Source organism: Salminus brasiliensis, chromosome 6 (assembly GCF_030463535.1).
Source record: "Salminus brasiliensis chromosome 6, fSalBra1.hap2, whole genome shotgun sequence".
In the NCBI taxonomy this organism is placed as follows: Eukaryota; Metazoa; Chordata; class Actinopteri; order Characiformes; family Bryconidae; genus Salminus; species Salminus brasiliensis.
In genome coordinates, this window is record NC_132883.1 from 8968970 (window position 1) to 8988733 (window position 19764).

At 40.0% G+C, this 19764-nt stretch overlaps 1 protein-coding gene across 1 annotated transcript in view; it reads right to left on the bottom strand.

Annotated features, from left to right (window-relative positions):
* prkar2aa (protein kinase, cAMP-dependent, regulatory, type II, alpha A) overlaps positions 1–15779 on the bottom strand; it is a 30037-nt gene extending 14258 nt beyond the window's left edge. The window contains exon 1 of the mRNA XM_072681550.1: positions 13894–15779. Coding sequence (XP_072537651.1) covers positions 13894–14146 — 253 coding nt within the window. The 5' untranslated portion in view covers positions 14147–15779. The remainder of the gene's footprint in view (positions 1–13893) is intronic.
* Positions 15780–19764: the final 3985 nt, after the last annotated feature.

Genomic DNA, 19764 nt, shown 5'->3' on the forward strand with positions numbered 1-19764 from the left:
CCACAGCATCATTTTTTTCTTGCTTGCTCACACACACACAGAACTGCATTCAAACTCACTCTTGCAAACATACACATGGACGCTGCTGAGAATAGTGCAAGGCCGCAGGGGTGATTAATTACACGCCACATTTCAAACTGCTGCAGCTCACCAATAATGAACTGCACACACGTTTACAACCACTCTGTGCTCATATATTACTTCATGGCGCTCGGTGTCTCGCCACTTTCTAACAAACACACACTATTTTTCCCAAACCCTCCAAATAAATAAACACTCCAAATGTTCCCAGTGATCTTTTTACTACAAAAATAAAATCTGCTTAAAAAGCATTCAAATGAATGTCCTATGTGGTCACTCAAGCCCTCCTCCGGGGGCATTTTTTTTTTTTGTGGGTTATAGAAACCAGACTTCCACTTTTCTGCTAAATCCCCTCTGTTTTCTCATACTCCTCCTTTTTCCTGTTAAAAGCAATCAATCCTAATGTCCCCACATCCTCTCCCTCTCTCTCCCGCCCTCCCTCTCCCTCTCATAGGCTCCTTTCTCCATTCTGTCACATGCTGCCACTCCTTTTCCATCCTTTCCTCCGCTCCTTATCTTTCTCTAAGGCTTCCAAGCCCCATAAAAGGCAGTGTGCCCTGTCCTGTAGTGTGGCAGTTGGTTTAACCCTTTACTGACTAACAGACAATAGGGGCGTCACAGAGGGGTGGCAGGAACAGAGGGTGCAGAAAAACAAAAACAAGGCCTTATAAGAGCAACGAGACAGAATCTGTGTAAAGTAGCAGTGTGGCTGCAAATCCTGACCTCCTTTAGACGGAATGGTGCTGAGCTTTGCAACACAAGCACTTTCTGGGTTAATAACACTCTGCAACTTCGGATAAGGGCCTGGCTGGTATGGTGATGCTGCTTTTAACAGCTACAAATTCTGATAACTAATATAAACCATTAAACCTATGAGGCTCTTCATATCAGAGTTCTGTGTTCATTAAAACATAAAAAAAAATAAACGTTGAATATCAGTACTTTTGTGGATTTTGTGCTGTAACCGTGCAGTAACCTTAATTCTATCTGATTCGATAGATAGATAGATAGATAGATAGATAGGTAGATAGGTAGATCACTGTATTCATCCCACAGGGAAAGTCAGTTTTTACAGCAGCAAAATCAAACAAGAGAGCAGCATAATAAAGGCACTTAAAATACTAAAAATCTGTTAAACGACACATTGGCGGAGGCCTACTAAGCATTTTCCGGAAAATATTTGACACTGAATATTGCAATAATTTACATGCAAGGTGATTTCATCTGCTCATATTATTTGGGTTTGTGTGATCTGTAGGTATTCTGCTGCTACCCTTGTGTTCCTTCGAACAGCTTTCATGATTGCCTGTTGCGGTTTAAGAGTAATCCTAATCTTAATCTACCAAAGCCTAAAACTTTAGCCTAAGAGTGGCATGGAAAACTGTGGACAGTAAGGATACCAGGTAATAAGCATAAGTAGTGGTGCAACGGATCACAAAGTTTTTTTTAATCACAGATCAATTCAGCTAAAAAGAAAGATGACAAAATGTGAGACAGTATGCGGTTTACATGCAACACAAATGTGTGTATGTATGTGTATGGGGGTGGGGATATGTTACAACATAAATTATAAGGCTCCCACATCCAATAATATTAGCAGATAAGTAATCTTCAAAGCATTTTACATTTAAGTTGTTGAAGACAATGTCCTGTCCTCTACTGATACACTTTAAATCGCAAGAAAACTAAGAGGTAGTAATAATGTTTTTCAATCCTCGGGAGATTTACTACCAGCGTTGATAAATATCGGGTCATCAATATCAGCTATTATAACGAGCTTGGCAGTACATGTGTGTGGGGGGCCAATAAACAATTTTAGGTCCTTAAGCCTAAACCCTACAGCCTTTTTTTTAATGAAGCTAATTAGCATTACTCCTGTCTATAATATCAGCATGATTAACATATCAAATATTTACCTGCACATTAAGATACATATAAATGAATAGGATTACCTGTCTATGTATCCATCAGTTTATCTATTTATCTTTCTAGCTACAATCTTTGCTAACTCTGTGATCCTTTGGATGGACTATGGACCTCTGAGCTGAATAAAGAAATATGTCTACAGCAAGGTCTTTTCATCCGAATGGTATCTTCCCTGTGATTAAACAAGGCCACCATCTGACTACTTTATCTGCTCTCTGATTGGACAAGGTTAATGCCCATTCCCTGTATCATGCAGCCACATTTCCAGCCTGAGCGGCCCAAGGACACCTGGACCCAACACAGTTTAGCGTGGAATTGAATGAAGTTTATCTGACTGAGGAGGTCGATGAGGTTTGACTGGCAACAGTAAACATGTTCTTGCCATGTTTTGCCAATTATCCGATCTGTATGACACACGGAGCTCCTTGAACGGCAAACAGTACCACAGCTTTTCCTACAAAACAGGCTAAAACTGCCTTTGCTAAAGGCTTACACTGTTCTCTTACTCCAAACCACCCCTGCCACCCACCTCCTGTCCCAATGATCCTCGGGACTAATCTAGACTGTCTAACATTTCAGAAAGGAACTGATGAAGTGTGTGTGTACGTGTGTGTATGTGTGTGTTTGTTAAAGGGCAAATGGTTTTATGATTAAAGGAACAGCAACTTCAGGCGCAAAAGACAGAAAACCAACAGAATGGTTTCAGGGACAAAAACCATTTGCCCCAGATTGCTTTGCAACGCCTGTAAAATCTGGACAACGGGATACAAATGCACATCAGGGGAATTTAATTTGAACATGTTCCATAAACACTTCAGTATGACTAATGTTGTGTCATTCTCAAGCAAAAGCATTTCAGCTACAGCTTACATTTACACTTTCAGAGAGAAACTGGTACAGCACAAATGATGAGCATTTTAGGTAATTTTGCAGTTGATTACTTGGAACATTGGGGGGATTAAATCAACAAATCAAGAAATAACATTGTGACATGAGTGTGAAATTCACTTCATCATTTATTCACATCAAAAAAAAAAAAACAATAGATGCACAGATCAGGCCTTTTTATGGACTATTCTAAAAATGGATCAACCAGAGTTTCTTTTAAGTGTGGTTGACAGTCTATGAATTCCTGTGTAGAACAGCACTGTTTAGCTTAGTGTGGTTAGTGGTGGTTGATGGCTCTGCTGATACTGTACTGGGCTGAGTGAGGTACTCTCGAGAGGGCTATTCGGTAAGTGGTGTTAAAAGTCTTGGCCCTGCATCCCCCACAAGGCACATTACAATAAGGAGACATTTCAGTTGATGCAGAGTTATCAGAACGCACAACATGGCGTCTGTTTATAGCCCTTCAGCAAAAAGAGCCAATCAGCTTGCTGGTTATGCTGGTAGCGGAGGAGGGCTGACGTGCTAGTAGGAAAAGCCCCCCTTAATGTAAAGATCTGCCAAGCGCAGTAGCAAAAACGAGTCGTAAAATCACGTCTACGTTTTTATAAGGAATTTGGTCAGACCCAGTTTAAACAAAAAAAATTAAATAAAATAATGGAGCGGATTTCAACACTGGCTGTAATGGGGTTCTGTGGTCCATATTGCCATCTAGCGGTTGAATGAGGCAGCATCCTGCGACAGAGAGGTCCAACAACTCAGTAAATATGGATCATGTGATCTGACCAGCTCTTAGGATCTGCCAAATCATTGGAGATCTCCAATCACATGTCAGTGCTGAAAATCGGCCAACACCGCCGATCTACACAGCTTATCCAATTCTTCCATCTCTAGCCTATTCCAATTTCACGTCAGATGGTCCCTTCTGAAACCTTCTCAAAGTAGGTGGTACTCGGCCATGTTGAGCGGCAAAGCCCAAAAGATCAGGCAACAATAGGTGATGCACAATCAATTGTCAAATTTGATCATATTAAATTTAGTAGTGTCTAAAAGTAGTCATTTAATTGAATAGGCTGTTATAGTAATCCTCAAGATCCCCCGACGAGCCACGAACTATTTCCCATTTGACCAAGCTGCTTTTCTTGCACTGGATGGGATGCTGTAGTAAGTTTGCATTTAATAACTTTGCAAATAAACTTTCCTGCTGTGATGTCTAGATCTGTCTGAAGTACTATATTGAACCTGTGAATAGAAAAGGCTACTGGACACAGAACACCGTGCCATTTCCAAATTAGCATAAAATGTTTAGTCAAGGTGGTTTCAACACAGAAAAGGCCTAATAATTATTTTAGATTTAGAAAATGCTGTAATGAAGTGTCAATATGCAGTAGTTGCCCAAAAGCCATATATGATCACCTTATGAGGCTCCACTTTGAACATTAAGGCTTGTTTGCCTTATTCCAATCAAGGCACTGCAACATTACAGTCCTCTCTTAAATTAATGTAAACACATCTTTAACTATACTAAACTATTTATGTGCACAGCCAAGTTAATAATTTTCAGCCAGATATTTCCATTTCCTAAACCAGCCATTTGGACAGTTGCCTTTGGTAATTATGTCAAACCCCATGTGGACTAATATTGTCTAAACAATGGAGCATTAATGTAGCAGTCTTTTCATATCCTGTGTAAGCACTGACCTTACCCACAAGCCTTTATGAAAAGACAACCCTGAACAAAAGTTTATTTTAGTCTGACCTAGTGCTAGGCTCCTAGCTGGTGCCCATATCCTAACAGTCTTTTCATTGAAATTCATTCATTTAAGTTAAGAAAACAAAACAAACACTACAAAAAACTCAGCCTTCTTTGTCGAACCACCCTTTAAAACATTATAACGTTATAAACAGAGAAGAGCTTTGCTGAGAACTGTGAAAAACTTGAACCATCACATACTTAATTCACATTATCTTACAGTCTTATCATCTCTTTCAGCATCGTGTTTTTTTTAGCAGACGCCACTGATGGTCACTGTGTGCTACCTGAGCAGCCAGGATGGGGGCTTTGGAAAAAAAAAATATGAGTGTGAGAAAGACAAACAATGAAGGATGCGTTTGTCTTCTCTTCCCCATTCTGCTGTTGCTACGGACAGACAATGAGGAAGTATCAAAGTCCAGATTGCTATCCTGACCTGACAAAAGAGTAGCCAGGGGTATTAAACACACACACACATACGCGCGCGCACACACACACGCACGCAATCAAATACATACTTATCTTAAAACTTTTCACGCTGCAATGAAACCAGTTCCTTGCTTTCCAAGCACTGCAGGTTCAGACAGACGCTGTATAAGCTGTTTGACTAGCTGTGCTCTATTGGCTATAAAACACATTTGAGCTGTATAATTACATTATTTCAAGACTACAGACTGGAAAGGGGCGTATGGGTGGCAAATTGTGACTATTAGACCAGGCCTTCAGTTCAGGCCATAAATGTCAAAAAAAAGAAAAAAAAGAAAAAAAAAAAGGCCCTGCTGCCAATTGCATGCTAGCATTATGCTAATTGTCTTTGCATTTCTTTGACCGTTTTATATTAACATGGACATTTGAAGCTTGTGAAAGACATTAACATGTCTTTAATCTTGTGTCTCTTGATGTATGTAGGAGTTTTATTGGACAAATCTAGACCCACCCTCTGAAAACTGGAATTAGCGGATTCTTCTGCGAGTTCCCAACTGTGCTGGTGGTTAATCTGATGTGTCAGTTCTACCAGTGAAGTCGCAACCAATAGGAGAGCTTGTTTGGCTGTAAATACTTAGAGACCAATCCTTAGAAAGAACTGTATGCAGTAGGGGTGTAACGGTATGGGGTAAATTCACAAGTGCGTGTCACCCGTAAACCTTAAGTCATTGGAATTGCATGGTATTATGGGAATTGTAGTGATTTAGGAGTACTGCTATGATAACTGTAGTCTTGTTTGCCTCCCCCGCTCTCGCAGCTCATTTTTAGCTTTTTTATTCTTGATCTCTGCCTGTTCTCAACTTTGGATTTGAAACGACTGAAAATAAAACCAGAATTTCTGTGAAATACTTATTTAACATCTTAGACGTCTCAGTTTTTTTGCATGTGTGTGAACACATTGAACACGCTAATGTTTACTTTTTACTGCCGAATTAAACTACAGTCTGTACTGACTACCTCATATGGCACTAGATGGAACAAACCAACTTACACGACTGTCTATTCAAATTAAATGCGAAGAAACCTGGGCTAATTTTTTCCCCCATAAGTGTACTTTTGTATACTGTTACACCCCTAGTATGTACGCATCAGTTTTGCAGAATAGTATACCTTATTGTACAGTATATTATTTTATGACAGAAAATATCAGAAAATAAATATAATATTAATATAGTAAGAACGTCAGCAACTACCTGTCTAAGATACAGCATAGCTATATTTCCTACCCTTGCAGTCTTAATGAGTACTTGAGCACTATTGCCACATTCAAAAGCATGCCTGAATTTACACAATCCATCAACACACTGCAAGAACGAACTTTGAGACAGGCCGTAAAACTTGCAGTCACTGTACCAGAAAGCGGACGTACATGTTCACAAGAACGGAGAAGGAAATATGTGTAGGAAACAGTGGGAGTAGTGGCCTGACACTTAATGCCAATACATTAATAATTATAAAATGTGAGTTCAATAAGTCACATCATATACTGGTTTCAAATATCAGTCAAGTCTAAACAAGTCTTTCAACCATTTTAGAAGCGATTATCTGACAGTATCATGAGTCCAATATTACAGTAAAGCCCTGCATTAAAGAGAACCAGTACAAAAACATAAAACACGCCAGACCATAGCCCAATCATTCAGCTCTCTTTACCACAAGCAAAGCCACACTAAACTTTATGTTAAGGCATGCTCTTGGATCACCATTTTGATTGTCATTCTTTGTCATTTTGAAAGTCATTATTTAACCACTTCTGATATTACTGAGACAACACAAAATCCCTGTGAACTGAGATGAGGAAGTATTTCATGAGTATTTCAAGTATTTTAACTGAACCAGAATGTGAGGAGGCAAAGTATATTAAAAATAATATATTTCAAAGGTCATAAAAAATATTTAATTAAAGCTTTATTATTCACTCAGTTATGCACCATTAAAATCTTCTTTTCTCTGAGCATTAACAAAAGCAAGCAGTGCTGAGCCGTACTGGACTGATTAAAGGTTATGACCTATGACTTCACATCTGTTCAGCTCTCAGGAGCAACGCCACGTATATACAAACAAACAGGGATAAACACTGGTATTCACAGGAGACACATTTTCCCTGTATAATTTAGTATCTGTTCAGCGATCACAGCACCCAAACAGGTTTGTTTCATTACTACATTCTGACACACACACACACACACACACAGGGTTAAGGACAGCCAGCATGAGGTTCTCAAAGGCATTAACATAAACAGGGTGCGATTGACTCAGCATTCAAGGCATTTCAAACTGCAGGGCCAAACGGCAGCCTGAAACATTTCACTCACAATTACCTCCTAAAACAAATAGCTGCACACTGCTCTAAACACAGGAACTACAGCAGACTACCACAACACTCACATGCCTTACTTGGAAGAAGAAGAAAAAAAAAAAAAAAAAAACACCATACTGTACATCCCCTTTCCCCAACACAGACACGATTAGAATTCCTACAATATCTATATTTGATTTATAAGCTGGATATGCAACAAAAATCCCCATCTAACATACTGTCAATATCATGCAAAAACCTTGTATACACTCAGACCATTACTCCATCCAATTCATGATTCAATAATCAACATGTACCCATATTACTAATAAGTCTAGCATGAGTTTGCAACTGTGAGATTGACAGTATGGCAACTGTCTCAGAAAATACCATAGTTTCCCAGTATTTCACAATTTTTCCTGTTGGTCTTTTTATTATTATTATTATTATTATTATTATTATACACTGACCCTTAAAGGTAAATGAAAACATGTTTTACATACATCTACTACAGTTAAAACAATGTTTAATTAATAGAAGAAAATGTAAAAATGTCTTACTTAAAAAAAATATATAAAGCTAAGAAAGCTGAGGTGGCGCTCTTGAGGTATTTTGTTTCAGCTAATGATTGTTTTCATCATGGATTAATCTGCTGATAATTTTTTCCATTAATCGACCGACTGATTGGTTTTTAAAACTCTTAAAATAGTAAGAAATTGGTGAATTGGATTCTTATGGCACTCATAAATTTTTCTACTGTGGTATACCTAAAACCACAGGATTTTTCAACGCTATTTTTGACCCAGGGGAAGTTGGTAGTGGTTGCTTAAAACGTGGGCGCTCAAACCACAGAACACCATAAAACTGCGTTAGATATTATAATTAAAATAACGCCTATTCTCCACCATCACCACTGTTGCTTTCTTGTTTTGAGACCCACAATGTTCCAAAGCAATTTGCTATAGCAATATAACTATAACTGGTAACTATGTGGTTTCAACTGAACATTTCCACTGAAACATCAAGCTTTAACGCTTTAACAAGAATAAGCATGAACTTCAGGCATGTAAACTGCTTTAATACAATACATATTCAAAACACAAAAGTCATACTTGTATTACATACTAGTATTTATAAAATTAAGCCCATATGACTAGAGATGCATAATGTTTCAAACATATATCGGATGTGGTGATATCGGGTGTGATGTATTTACTATTAAACTTAAGCTGCATTTTATTATTTTTACTCCATATGTAAATCTGTAACAAGAAAAAACAAAAATCAGCAGACATGTACAGTATTAGATATAGGAAGTGTGGGCCAATGTAGTGGTGGGCAATATGACAATATTTTATCGTGAAAATTTGTTATCATGGTACACTTTATATTGTGGATATTGTCGGCACTTAAAGAACATTGATTTACTGCATATTTAATTTTTAAAAAAGTCAAAGTCCTATTTAATTGAATGGAGTGCAGCATATTTTGAGTAAAGATCTGGGATACGCAGTATGGGAGTGTATGTGGATAGCAGCAATAATGGTGCATTTTGTCTACATGACAAAATATTACAATAAATATTGTATATTGTAAAAAACCTCTTTAAATATCATGATTTTTTCTTTTACCATATCGCCCAACTTTAGGCCAATGCCTACATCACTGCATCCCTACACTTTGACTATGTGGTTCACAAAACTCCACTGAAGCCATTAGTTCGAAGACTTGATAAGTACAACCTCTAATCAAGCCTCAGGAGTAGTAAACCACACTTTCTGGCCCTCTTCTGTTGTCCAAAAATGCGCCACATACTTCTACATACTTCAGACTTCTTCGGGTTAAGGTCATGAGCACTAGAGTACATTTCTAGGGAGAAGTATACTGTAGTAGTTCTGCTTTTCCACATCTCCCATTTTTATTTCAGAGTCTGCTCTCCATTTCAAACTCTGCTTTTGTTCCAGAGGAATGAGGTCAATCCCAGTTTAATCAAGTAAATCCAACGCAAATTAAGGCTACAGTCATTCGAATTTTACATAATATTATAAAACTGAAACAACTGACACCAATTTATCAGACAGTGAAGCCTTTTGATTCTAACTGATTATAATCATCCACATAAATATTACCTTTGAGGAATGCAATATGTGTGAGAATTAAAGAGCTATGGGCAACAATGAAATGGAAAAAGGCTGGGTAATGAACTGAAATATATTTTCAATTACAATTTTGGCTTTCAATGTTTATGAAAGCAAGATAACTATGATGAAAGTAAGAGATTATAAAGCGCAACCCTTTCCAGCTGTAAACTTTCACCTCTCCGCATTATATGCTATTTATATTTTATATGTATTTTTATTTGTTTTTCAGTTTAAATGTATTTAAGGTTCAAGGACAAGTTCTTGTTTAAAGTTCAATAATTGCAAGATGTCCAAATTGTGTTTAATAACGATGTATGATTTATGATTTTTGCCACAATCAAGCAGCCCTCAGCAGTCATCAGCTTATTACATTACACAATCTACAGATGACGCACAGGCTTATTGTTACTCGAGTATATATTACAGGCTCTACAGACTATTTGCGAAAGCAGCCTTAACACAGCATGTCAACTCATCTTTATCTCTTAAGACTGCTTTTTTTTTATAATGGCAACAAAAACACAACAGATTCCAAACTGGTTTGGCATATTTGGGTAATGTCACGGCCCCACCCCTGTACAATGCATAAGCCAATATGCAACAGGTGACCTATGACCATCAGGCTGACAACTAGTTTTTCTGATTAAGGCTCACACACATGGATTTAACTCACGCAACCCTCCTGTGCTTGGTTCCCATTCACTATTAAATCTCCTGCTTGCCTTTTCTATATTGGCAATCCATGTTGATGTATTTTAATGTAAGATCCCATTTCATAATCAAAATGTATGACACTTATCACACACTGAATAAAACTTAGCTTTGAGTTTTAGGGTGCGATGCAAAATGAAAGAGCCAATATTGTCACCAATAAGGATTTTAGGGAAAATCCAAAAAATGAACTCCAAAACTCCTAAACAGCAAAAACACTTAATCTACATACTGCATCTTTGGGAGCTGAGCTCCCCAGACAGTATGTTGAACTTGGTTACCGCTATATAAACAGTGTCCGATTAATTAATTAAACATAAAGACGTTTTCTCTGAATTCACTGCCCAAAGTGCAAATTCGATTTCAACAACAACGTATTAACAGGAAAGCAGTCTAGAAAAATGAGCAGAGGCATAATCCATTCAGGTACATGCACATATTAGAATATTACACAAGCTGATGCAATACGATTAAGAGATTTGCCCGCGTGTGACAACAATCCCTCTCTTGTTCTGTCGCTCCTTTTATCTTAAGACTCTCTTTTAGGAGGTGTAATGGTATTTAGTTTATGACTATGATACTGGGGTAAAAAAAAAATATCGTTTTAAGTGTCAAGTTAACCTTATGCATGAAACCATGCATCAAAAGGTTCATGTTCACATTAAGCTAAACAAAATAATAATTGTAGAATTATTTTTGATAATACATTCAATATATCTGTACATCAGAACAATACACTGCAAGGGTTGATACTGGATGCTTATTTCTACCTGTTAACCCGTGTTCTTTAAATTACAGGCATGGAAAAGAAGATTACTATGCTTGGTCTAAAAGCATTATACGACAATAATCGCCCAGCACCCCATATGTCGCATACACTTAAGGCACGTATGCCTTGGTGACAGGTCCTGGTGTCTCTATGGCAACACAAAGCCGCTGGTTCATTTTTTATAAACATGGCAGCTCCATTATATTGACTAAGATTTGATAAGATATTGACTAAAATTTGCATTAATTTGTTTTAGGCACACAATTTTTTTGGATTTTCATTTTTGTGGATTAGATTTTCCTAAACTTCTACAGTTTCTCTTCATGTTGTCTGTCTCAAGCTGTCTGTGTCCAATCATCCCCATCTACTCCGGTGTCTGTGCATTCTGACCGTAATGAATACTTGAGATTCACTGGACACACAAAGAAAACATGACGTTCTTCAGGGGTTATAAAACACCAGGGTCTAAGATCAACTCCTGCTGCTAGTAAATCTGCAGGATAAAGAAATGGCTATGTGAAAGTCCCCTTCAACTACAGATGATTCCACTTTAGGCTACCTTATTGAAACGCTAGGAACTTCTCTGTACAACAGTACTGGAACAAAAAACAGTCTGACTGCCTGACTACTAAGCCACGAATGCTGAAGGCAGGACACTCATTTGAATGGCTTGTTGTTAGCGTCTTTTATTTTCAGCAAGTGGTTTGGAGTTATCCCACCTAAGAGGCTTTTATGAGTGAAAGCCTCTCGACAGAACAGTGCACACAAAAATAACAAGTTCCATCATTTACTAGGTGGCTCATTTACTGAATGGTGCTGTCGTAACCAAAAGCGACAAACGAAATGATGTAATTCTGCAAATGATGTTAAACTGTAGTAGCGGGAATACTGTAGTTCTCAATACAGGTATAGCCAAACCTCCATCAGTTTGTAAACTCTAAGTGGCATTTCTCATAGCAATATGACATTGAAAAAAGAGGAAGAAAAAAAACATTAATTGTTCTCTTCTGTCCGGCCTCCAATCTTTCATGGACCTTACAATACATGACAAAACTGAAACATACAGTACAATTCATATAGTCAGACTCACCATAGATTTTTCACATATATTTAAATTGACTGTGTAATTTTGGGGGATTGAAAACAAAAACTATATAAAACACTATAAAGGGTTTATATGAGGCAGTTCTGCATTGTTTACATCTCAGTTAGAGAAACATATTTAACATTAACAAGCTAGGAGATACTCATCACACTGCTTTGTCTTCTGAGGCTTTAATAAATTGGAACATAGAAAATCCCAAAATGGTCTCCGTACTATCATTTAATACTATCGGAAACTATCCCCAAAATATTTTTGCTCAACGTTTCACATACTGCACTTTAGCAAATCCAGTTAAACCAGACTAATAATGCTGTCTTGGTAATAAAAGATGAAGTTGGTAAGTGTTGGTCTTCCCATTTTACCACTATCCAATTTCCGTTTCATTCCATTTAAAAAAGAAAATGATTACAGTGTTATGAATAAACAAACACACACACTTGTAGTGATGCAAACAATAAATTTGGTCAATTTTATCACAATAACATTACCAAACTGGCCAGTCCTAGCTCAGCTGCTCAGTTGTATAAGTGAATTAACACTTTTTCTATTTAGTTCTGATATAACGGCACTATTGTCATACTGCATACAATTTACATACTGAATCAAAACTGAACCTGAAATTGTGCATCATTACACCCCTACTCCACAGAGTGACTGGTGTAGCATAATGGGTAACACCGTCCCCCCCTGTGGCAGAGTAAGGTTCGATTCCGCTACACCAATAAGGGTCTTGGACTACTCCTAGCTACACTGGCAATGCTGTGTAACATGATTCAAATATAAAAGTCACTCTGTAATAAAAGCATCAACCAAATGCCATAAATGCAAATAACGAGCAGAAGGTCCCAAGTGTCAGCTAGGATAGCCCACTGTCCTGCACATTTTTTTTTTTTTACAGAGTTTTCCCTGATCCCGACACACCTGACCCAACTAATCAGCGAATTAAAAAAGAAAAAGAAGTCCTTCTTGAGTTGCAATCGGAGAGTTGGAACAACGCAGGCAGGACCAGGCATGAAAACCTGCGCCCTAGAGCGTTATAACACAGCCTTGCTACAGACTGCACCGTTAGTCTAACAGATTTACAGTTCTGTGGTGGTTTGTAGTAATGTCATTCCAGTTCCCCTAATGCATCGACTGATCTTCACGTCGTTGGCTGACTGTGAGCAGTTCACACACACTGAAACCGGAGCAGCACGGTGAAGAACTGAGAGTCGCACAACATGAAAGAGAATAAGGGATCCTTTGATGCAGGCCTGCGCGCTTCATCTCTTCATTGTAAAAAAAAAATCGCGTTAGCATTCTCAATGACCAACTCGCATCCATTCATTCACACATCCAGCCGCTCACACACCCGGCACTGATCCACCACCAGACCCGGCACCTCACGGCAAACCTCACAATACACGCACGTCAGCAGGAGCGCGCGGGTCATTAACGTGCTGAAGTGGACGACATGCATCCTGTGGTATATTTACATCAGAGGGAGGGGACTGCACCCCTTATCCATGCTGTCAATCACCCGGCAGATTACCATGGCAACGGTGCACGGCAACCAGCTCTACTGTTATCAGGCTCTCCTATGGCTTCATATATCGATCACAAATACTGGCTATGTGATTGCAAGTTTTGAGGGCCAAGCGTCCTTAACATGCACTGATACTCTTAAGCGAGCCACTACACTCTTACGAGTCCAATAAACAGACGTGGTGTGTGTGCCTGTGTGTGTAAGCTACTTACGCTCGAAGTCAGAGTCGTCCTCGTCGTCGTCTTCATCCCCATTAGACTCCGTCTGCATCGGCTCGCCATCAAACATCACCCCCTTGCCGCCGGATTTGGCAGTGGCCCCGGACCCATCCTGGCTCCTCGTATCCCTCAGACGAGTGAAATACTGCACGGCGAACTCCACCAGGTCCGGGGGCCTTTGGCGTAGCACCTCCACGGTGTAGCCTTGCAGCAGCTCGGTCAGACCAACCGGTATTTCAATACTCATGGCTGTACGGCGGTAATAGTATCCTGATACCTAACTAAATTATGTATATATATATTTATATAGAATTTCTGAACTGAGTCGTACAAAAATATAAATAAACTTCTCCTCGTCAGTCCATGTAGTGGACGGGTTGCAGTACTGAAAAGGCTGGCTGTCAATGGAGCAAGCCACCACTGTACTCACGGGGTTGCGAGTAGCTAATTAGCTCGGTGCCAATCTAACGCGTACCGGAACCGCTGAAAGCATGCGTCCCGATCCCAGAGGAGGGAGGGATTAGCAGGAGTGTCAAGAAGTCCAAACAAAACAAAACCCCACAACTTCACCAAAACTCAAGGAGAGTCAGACTGAGAAGCGTCCGAGTAGTTAAGAGTTAGCTAGCCAATTCAGTTGCTCGCCTTTTTTTTTATTAAACCAACCTGACAGTCTGGGTTTGCTTTTTGTGCCGCAAAAAAGTTCAAAAAAACAATCTCTAGTGCGCAAACCTGTCCAAAAATAAAGCAGAGGGGATCTATCAATGACTCCAGCCTCACCTTCCTACGGTGGTTGAGCCGAACGGAGTGTGGATTAGCTGTGGAGCTAAAGAGGTTAGCTTTGAATGCTGTAAGGCCAGTGGATTACCTAGCTGGCTGGCTGGCTGGCAGGCTGGCTGGCTTCTGCGTTTCAGGGCCAACTACTACCCAAGCAAACCGACTAGCTGTAGAGGATATTTTGGAGTGAAAACAAGAACACAATGAAGATGTGATCGCGTCTGCTGAGCTTCTTTTGCTGATGTGAGGAGAACTAGCAGGAGGCTGTTAGCTGGCTAGCTCCAGGCAGCTGATCGCGTCGGGGGGACTTTTTTTTTTATCTCCCAGTTTGGCAGATCTCCTCTGACGCTTGTTTTCCTCTTCTCGCTCGGTCGCTTTTCTCGCTTGACGTCCGCTCACGGTGCCGGCGTACAAAAAGGAAGGTGCTTCGGCTGATCGGTGGCTAGCTTGGCGTGAGGAGAAGAAGTTGTTAGAAGAAGAAGAAGAAGAAGAAGAAGCTCACCAGAGGTAGCTAGCGGTGTTGTAAAACTGCCTTGCCTTATACCTTACCCCAAGAGGCCAGAGCTTAGTCTTTTGCTTGCTTGCTAGCTAGCTACCAGGCTAAAGGCTGAAGCTAGCTAGTTGCTGCTGCTGCTGCTGCTATCCAGAGAGAGAGAGAGATAAGTGGGGAGGGGTGGGGACAGGGTGGCAAGATTAAGCTCACTTGTCCTCAGAAGCAGACCAGTTTCACTTCACACAGCACAGTCCAGTAAATCGATAAGCACGGCATGAAGAAGCCCCATAAACGACAGCCCGAGCTAAGCTAGCTAGCTAACCAACTAACAGCGCACAACAGGTCGGTCGGCCAACCAGCCAACCAACTAGCTAGCTAACTAGCTACCAGCTAGCCCACTAGCCGAACCCGGTGAGAGCCCCGAAAACGAAAACCAGCGGAAAACTTTCTCCTTCGTATCAATTCTCCTTCTCCTTTACTCGGGGCTGTGGTCCGTGTTGGATACGTCTGCACGAATAAGCAATTCCCCCCAGAAAAGTGTTCTCTTTAAAAGGTTATTTTGCTCCTAGTACCCGTTGCTGCCTCTCGTCGAGGCGCGCTCTCCTTCCACTCCACGAGCCGCGCTTTGGGGGCGTGGTCACATACTTACAGCGCAAGCGACGCAGGCGGCTTTGACTGACAGCCCAGTGGACCAATCCGACTGCAGCAAGCCGGGAGTGGGCGTGTCCGTGAGAATTTCGAAGCGGCTGATAAAATGACAGCTCGTGCTGCACCGTATGACCCAACAGGCTGGAACAACGTCAGCGCTACATTCCAACGAGCAGCGTCGGAGCGGAGTGCTGAAAACCACACCTGGTCAGCAGGGCAGGTACTGTCCTGCTGGGAAAAGGGAACAGGAGCAAAAACAAGGTGCTCCAATTCCAGTTTATGTTCTTGAACAGTCAAGGAGAGGGCATGTTAAACTGGAGGCTGGCACCAAGGAGAGTGGGATAGATAATAATAATAATAATAATAATAATAATAATAATCACGAGAAAATGTCCAAGGAAAAACATGCATCTTCAAAACTGGGACTTTACAGGAGAAGGCAAAAATGTTTTTACATTTGAATGGAAATTAATGTAAAATAAGAATTAATATAAATCATTTAAAGCATTTCTATTGGTCCATTCATCCAGAATTATTCACACAGTATACAGGGCAGCTACAAGGATCAAACGATAAACGGACAAAAATGGACATACGTGTTTTTTATTGGATAGCAGCAAAATAAAGCTTATAGGGCCCATACTATTAAATGAAAGGGGTTTGATGTCATATGCAAACATGAATCAATCTATGCAAGAAAAATTGTGCATTTTGCTGTATTTGTGATGTCACAAAAACACCATGTTTTATACATCAGCCCACAGCAGTGTAGCCCCGCCCACTCATGCAAATAATTAAGAGGATTGCAGCCTGGATTGATATTTGATTGAAATGCAATACTGTTCAGCCAATCAGAACAGAGATAATTCACATCTAGCAGTGGTGTATATATAAAAGTAAACTCCAGTAAAAGCCAGTTGGTACATAAACTAAAGTGCTCTAATTTGGATTATGTTCTTGAACAAGCAAGTAGAGGACTGGGAGTACTGGTAGACCTGAGCCTATGTACACTTCTACACAGTGCACTGACTATATAAACTGCACATAAACAAAACAGTAGCCGTACATTGTATTTCTATATTTCTATATAATTGTGAGTGGTTTGGTTTATTGACAGGTCTACTGTACAGGGTTAACTTTTTATCACGCTCCATTCCTCGGGATACCTAAAAGGGCTCTCATTTGAGTCTGTCCACGTAACACAGTACGCCACCAGGGGTTGGATTTCCCTATTGCGTGTCACGGCTGGCGCAAATATAGAGCAGCCTTTCTAATCTCAGGCCTCTTTACCTGGAGGGCACAGGTAAAGGCTTAGCCACGGAGGACCTACCAGCAAATCCTCAGTTTGCTCCTGCTCGAGGTGCCCCCTGGTGGGTGAATATAGCTAGCAAAATGCATGAAGTATAATCTGTTGACCCAGCCACTTGTTGGGGGGCTTTTTTGTGTTACAATAGGTATAAAAGAAGGGATTATATGTAGAAGGGCCTAGTTTAACATCACAGCAGTGAATTCTTCTATCTATGCTATTCTATTCTATGTCTGTTTGGTTAAATGTAGTACAGGATAGTACAGGATAGACCAGAGGAAGGACAAATCTGGACTAGGCCTCCAGAAGCCCAGAGGGATCCAAAGCCTGTCTGAAGTAGGGCAGGCCATCACTCAGAGAGAAACTAGAGCAGTCAGGTACCGAGGGGAGCTGAGTAGATAATCATGAGAAAGTGTACCTGGAAGTAACAGACCCAGAGGCCCATATGATGAAAGACGAATTTTCCTCATTTTTCAAATAAAGGAGTCAGCTGTTGTACATAAGCATTAATAAACGTTTATGCATTGTCTTTGCTGCCCAGTCCATATCTAGAAACTGAACTATAGAATACTATAAAACAATGGATTTGATTGTTTTTCTGATTTTATTATTTTTCACAACAACAGCAGTTTGGACCTGCCCTATTCAAGGTATCCAGAATGTTTCAGTCAGGACTGATCGATCTTTCAACGAAGCACAACAACAGTGCAGCCAATCAGAACAGAGCTATTTTACATTTAGCAGGTATTAATAACTGAATTTAAACAAATAACTCAATTAAAATGAATTTTGACTGTTGGTACATAGAAACACACAGGTGGCATAAATAAATGGACATCTGGGAGGGAAATGGGCTTTTTGATTGTCTTTTTTAATAAACACACGTCTTACACCAAATTCTACAGGCATGAATTAAAGCCCCCACAGCCCTTTAAGAGATCGTGACACCTCAGTGAGGGGGCGACTCGTTTTTACTTTTGCCCCTTTTGGCAGTGCGCGTGGGCGAGGACCGCCCAGTCCGCGAGTGTGGTGTGAAGGCGCCCTCTACTGCTCATTCTATGGAGCTGCAAATGACACCCTACTGTACAACGCAAAAGTACTGACCAAAAGGATGCACTGACCTGACAAACTTAAGTAATAGTATATAATAATAATAATTTTATGTTAGTATTAGAGATAAAAGTATCTCTATACATGATAAATGAAACGTATCACAATATTTTGACATTGATCTAATGGGCGAAGAAGTGGCAGATTGATTGAAGTCTATTTGTCTAATAGTGAATGCTATTAAAACTTGTCAGTACTGCTACTGTTATCTTACAATCTCTGCGGCGCAGAATGCAGTTAAACAGGACTGCTTATGGCCTGTGTGTTTTAAAGTAGTAATAATACTGGTTGGTGTGGCGCAACACATAACACCACTACCTGCCAGTGAGCTACCACACCATGTGGGAGACTGGGGTTCGATTCCTGGTCTGCGCTACACCAATAAGAGTCCTTGGGCAAGACTCCTAACACTAGGTTGGCCCGTCTTTGTAATGCGAGTAACCTTGTAAGTCGCTCTGGATAAGAGAGTCTGCTAAATGCCATAAATGTAAATATAATGTAAATGTAATACTCATCACACTCAGACAAGCATACTGTAGAGATTTCAAGTTATATAGTTGTGATATTAAAGTCCTGGAAAATGACACCAGGTTTACTAGAAGTTGTTTGGCTCATATGATAACATTAGGAACAGTAGCCAGTCACCTCGCTTTCTGCCAATCACTGGGGCTCGTTTTGGGGGGCGGGTCAGAGAAGTGCGTGAAAGGAGGGGAAGTCTTGATAGGGAGTTTCTAGGGCTGTTTGATTCTTCCTTGGTTTTAGTGGTTTTAGTGTGAGCTATGGTCTTAATTAAAGGAGCTTTACGTCTAATTCTAAGTCTTATTTGCTCCAATATCATCACATTAGTTGGTGGATTTTATTCACATGTACATACTGTACACATTTAAAGCAAGATACATCTAACAGCTCAAGCAGAAACCTTCCATCTCTATAGGTTTTCAGTTTTTGAGTTTGAGAATCTTTATATAATGCATGAACAGAAGCTCTAAACTGACTAAGAATAAACTTGATTTACACTGACTACCATTGGAAGTGTCACCCTCTCCAGTTAAGTTGCCATTTTGAAGGTACGGTATGTTAATAAGCGTTGTGGCAAGGTAGTGCTATATGCTTCATTATAAACAGAGCTGATCTACACACACACACACACATATATATATATATTGTGGTGCTGGAAGAAGCCAGGGTTTAAGCTTTGGTTTATGATCCAGACTGACCATCACATCAAAACTTTTTTTTCGAAGCTCTAAAAACATCCTGCTGGTATTTTAAACACAATTTAGGCCAAAAGCTTATTTTTGTTTGATTCACAAAACTGTTATAATACACAACATTTGCAGACTGCTGTGAGAATTGGTATTGTTTGCTACTGAGCTTCCCATACAGGTGCAGAGTGTCATTTTCACACCACTGTGGTAACCATTAATCACACTTTGAGCAGATGTACACGTGCATTTGTTGATCAGTGATCGTGAAGGAATCAAGTCTGCTGACACGGTACAGTTTATTATACAGGACTTATAGTAATAAGTAC